Here is a 3954-nt window from a genome sequence, read left to right as displayed (position 1 = left end):
CACGCCCGGCTAATTTTTGATTTATTGTAGAGACGAAGTCTCACCAAGTTGCCCAGGTGGATCTTGAACCCGCAGACTCAGGCAATCATCTCACCTGGCCTCCCAAAGCGCTGGGATTACAGGCTGAGCCACCGAGCCCGGCCTCTTTTCAATCTTTTAACAGGTCTTTTGGAGCACACAATATCAATTTTGATAAAGCCATTTGCAAATTTTCCTTTTCTGTATTATACTTTTGGTGTCAAGTTAAATAACTTTGCCTAGCCCAAAAATATTCCTGATGATTTGCTTCTATTTTTTCCCCCAAAATCTTTATAGTTTACATTTTCCATTTAAGTCCATGGTCATGGTCCAATTTCTAATTGGTGTATGAGATGTGAGCTTGAGATCAAAGTTTTTTTTTTTTTAAGTTGGAGTCTCGAGCTCCACCGCCCTGGCTGCAGTGCAGTGGCCGCTCCCGGCATCCCCAACGTCAACCCGCTGGGCTCCGGCGATCCTTCTGCCTCACCCTTCCAAGTGGCTGCAACTGCAGGCATGTGCCACTATGTCCGGCTAATTTTTTATTGTAGAGATGAGGTCTCGCCAAGTTGCCCAGGCAGGTCTCGGACCTGAGCTCAGGCAATCCACTCGCCTCAGCCTCCCAAAGTGCTGGAATTACAGGCTGAGCCACCAAGCCTGGCCAAAGTTCATTCTTTTGCCAATGGAGGTCAACTTCCTCTAGCGTCATTTGTTGAAAAGGCTGCCTTTCTTCTGTTAAAATGCTTTGCACTTTTGTAAAAAAAATCAGTTGGGCATACGTGTGCATCTGTTTCTGGGTTCTCTATTCTGCTCCATTGACCTACTTATCTATCCCTCCACCAGTACAACAGAATCTTGTTGTAAGTGTTAAAATCAGGCAGACTGATTCCTCTTTTAATCTTTTTTTTTGAGTTGGAGTCTCACTGTGTCGCCCAGACTGGAGTGCAGCGGCCGCTCCCGGCCACCGCAGCCTCGACCTGCTGGGCTCTGGCGATCCTTCCCCCTCAGCCTTCCGATACAGGCACCACTACCACGCCCGGCTGATTTTTTGATTTATTGTAGAGATGAGGTCTTGCCTGCCCAGGCGGGTCTCGAACCCGCGGGCTCAGGGAATCCAGTCACCTCAGCCTCCCAAGGCACGGGATTACAGGCGGAGCCACCGAGCCTGGCTGTATTTTTAATTTTGATGTTCACACGTTCATTGCTAATACACAGTTAACAATTCGTTTTTGGGTATTTATCTTGTATGCCACAATCTTGCTGAACTTGCTTGTTGGTTCTAGGTGTTTTGTGGTAACTTGTGGAATTTTCTACATAGGTAATCATGTCGCCTGCAAGTTGGGAGAGTTTTATTTCTTCCTTTCTGATCTTTATGCCTTTTATTACCTTTTCTTTCATTATTGCACTAGCTACAATTTCAAGCAGTGTCGAATAAGAGTATTGAGAGCAGATATCCTTTCCTTGCCTCCAGTCTTAGAGGGAAAGCTTTTAGTCTTTTACTATGATATTATGTTAGGTGTAGGTTATTTCTAGATATTCTTTGTTAAGTAGAGAGAGTTCTCTTCTAGTCCTAGTTTTCTGAGAGTTTTTATCATGAATGGGTGTTTAATTTTGTCACATGCTTTTTTCCTGCATCTATGGATATAATCATGTCATTTTCTTCTTACCCTGTCAATATGATTCATTGATTTTTAGATGCTGAACCAGCTTTGTTACCCTACCTGGTAATAGTCATTGTGTATAATTCTTTTACTGTATTGCTGAATTCCATTTTCTAATATGTTGTTAAAGATTTTTGCACTTATAGTCATGAGAAATATTTGTCTGAAGTTTTCTTTTTATTACCTCTTTAATTTGTATTTATTTTTTGTATTATCTTTGGCTGTGACATCAGGGTAATAATGCAGGTTCATAAAATGAATTGGGAAGTATTCTTTATTTTCAATTTTTTTCAAGTGGTAATCAGTTTGTTAAAATAGCTGACTTAAGCATCAGCAATGGTGATTTCAACCTCAACTCCTGGCTCGATACTGATGGAAGTAACCTGCTTAACCACGTTGGAAGGACTATGCAAGTCAGTGAGTTGCTTGTGGATTTTCATCTGGAAGTGATCCCAAGTCTTAGAACCTTCACCATCTGGAAGTGATCCCATGTCTTAGAACCTTCACCACACACCTCATCGACAAGGGTAACTGTGTAATGAATATTTGTATACCTAACCCTGAATTGTAGCCCACATCTTTAAAATTAAAATTTTAAAGTTAAAAAAAAAAGAACCTTCACCACAAGTTTTCCTTGCAGTGGCTCTCAAAGTCTCAGCAGGCATGCGAACTGGTCCTTTCACTCTCAGATTCTTTTCCTTTGCGCCTCTGAACAGATCAGCACACGCTTTCTCCAGAGATTTCACATTGTGGCTGGTGAAGGTAATCCTGATTCCATGGCTCTCCACCTCTGGCTCCACAAATCTTTTGCAGGTGTCTTTAAAAGCCATGGCACTAGCCTGGGCAATCTGGCAAGACTTCATCTCTACACACACACACACAAAATTAGCCAGGTGCAGTGACTCATGTCTGCAATCCCAGCACTTTGGAAGGCTGACATGAGAGGACTGCCTGAGCTCACAGGTTCAAGACCAGCCCGGGCAACTTGGCGAGACATCTCCACAATAAATCAAAAAGTTAGCCGGGCATGGTGGCGCCTGCCTGTAGTTCCAGCTACATGGAAGGCTGAAGTGGAAGGATCGCCAGAGCCCAGCAGGTTGAGGCTGCGGTGGCCGTGAGCATGCCACTGGACTCCAGCCTGGGCGACGGAGTGAGACGCCAACTCAAAAAAAAAAAGAAAAGAAAAATAAATAAATAAATAAAAATAGTTATAGGATTATGCAAATTATTTCACACAGAGTGAGTTGAGGTAGTTTTAAGAAAGTGGACTGCTGGGCGCGGTGGCTCCTGCCTGTAACCCTAGCGCTTTGAGAGGCCAAGGCGAGAGTTCAGCTGGGCTCAGGGGTTTGAGACTGCCAGGAGCGCATGTGATGTGGGGAGCAGACGACCTGTCACTGCAGCATGCCTTAGTGAAGGCCCCAAGCGAAGGCGGGGTCTCGCTCGGCAGCTCTGCATCAAGTCGGGGTCTCACTCTGGGGCGCAGACTGGAGTCCAGTGGCACGCCCTGGCCGCTGCAGCCTGCTCCGCGACATGGCCTCTCAGATGCCCACATGGCCGGGGGCCCACAGCGACAACAAGATAACTGCGGAACAGCTTGCCTTTGGGTAGCAACAAAATTCCACGACGGCTCCCTCACAGACCTTGAATCCTTCCAACTCCCTCTGTGCTTGATTATAAAACAAACGTGCTGAGCTAGTTCGGGGCCACTTCTCCTCCATCAGAGGGAAGCGTCCCACCAGGCCGCCGCTTTTCTTTGTGTCTGTCTTTCTTAATCTGTCGCTGCTCTCTCCCAGGACCCTCAAGGCAGCTGTACGGGCCGCGGGCATGAGACCAGCCTGAGCAACATGGTGACACCTCCTCCTCTCTACAAAAAACCAGCCGGATGTGGTGGTGCACACCGGTTATTCCAGCTACTTGGAAGAATCGCCTGAGCCTAGCAGGTGGAGGCTGCAGCGGCTATGAGTGTGCCACTGCACATCAGCCTGGGTGACAGAGTGACTCTAACTCAAAAAAAAAAGAAAAAAAAGGAAGTGGTCCATTTCACTTGTCAAATTTTTGCATGTGGACCGTTCATAGCATTGCCTTATTTTCATTTGGCAGTCTGCAGGTTCTGCAGGACTAGCTTGTACCGTCTGTCTCTTTCTCCCTTTTTTGATGGGGGAGAGGGTCAGTCCTGCTAGTAGCTTATTTTTTTTGAGTTGGAGTCTCACTCGGTTGCCCAGACCCGAGTGCAGTGGCTGCTCCCGGCCACCGCAGCCTCGACCTGGTGGGCTCCGGC

General features: G+C 46.5%; 1 protein-coding gene across 1 annotated transcript; it reads right to left on the bottom strand.

Moving 5' to 3' along the window:
• Window positions 1–1874: 1874 nt before the first annotated feature.
• On the bottom strand, window positions 1875–2506 carry LOC110595338 (40S ribosomal protein S20-like). Its single transcript, XM_021710581.1, has 2 exons — window positions 2293–2506; window positions 1875–2142 (listed from the first exon to the last, which is right to left on the bottom strand). Exons 1-2 carry the CDS (start codon window positions 2504–2506, stop codon window positions 2000–2002), a joined length of 357 nt encoding a protein of 118 aa, XP_021566256.1. The 3' UTR covers window positions 1875–1999.
• Between the last annotated feature and the right edge of the window lie 1448 nt (window positions 2507–3954).

This window comes from Carlito syrichta, unplaced genomic scaffold (assembly GCF_000164805.1).
Source record: "Carlito syrichta isolate Samal-C Ts95f unplaced genomic scaffold, Tarsius_syrichta-2.0.1 Scaffold290290, whole genome shotgun sequence".
Lineage (NCBI taxonomy): Eukaryota > Metazoa > Chordata > Mammalia > Primates > Tarsiidae > Carlito > Carlito syrichta.
This window is presented reverse-complemented; position numbering and strand designations above follow the sequence as displayed.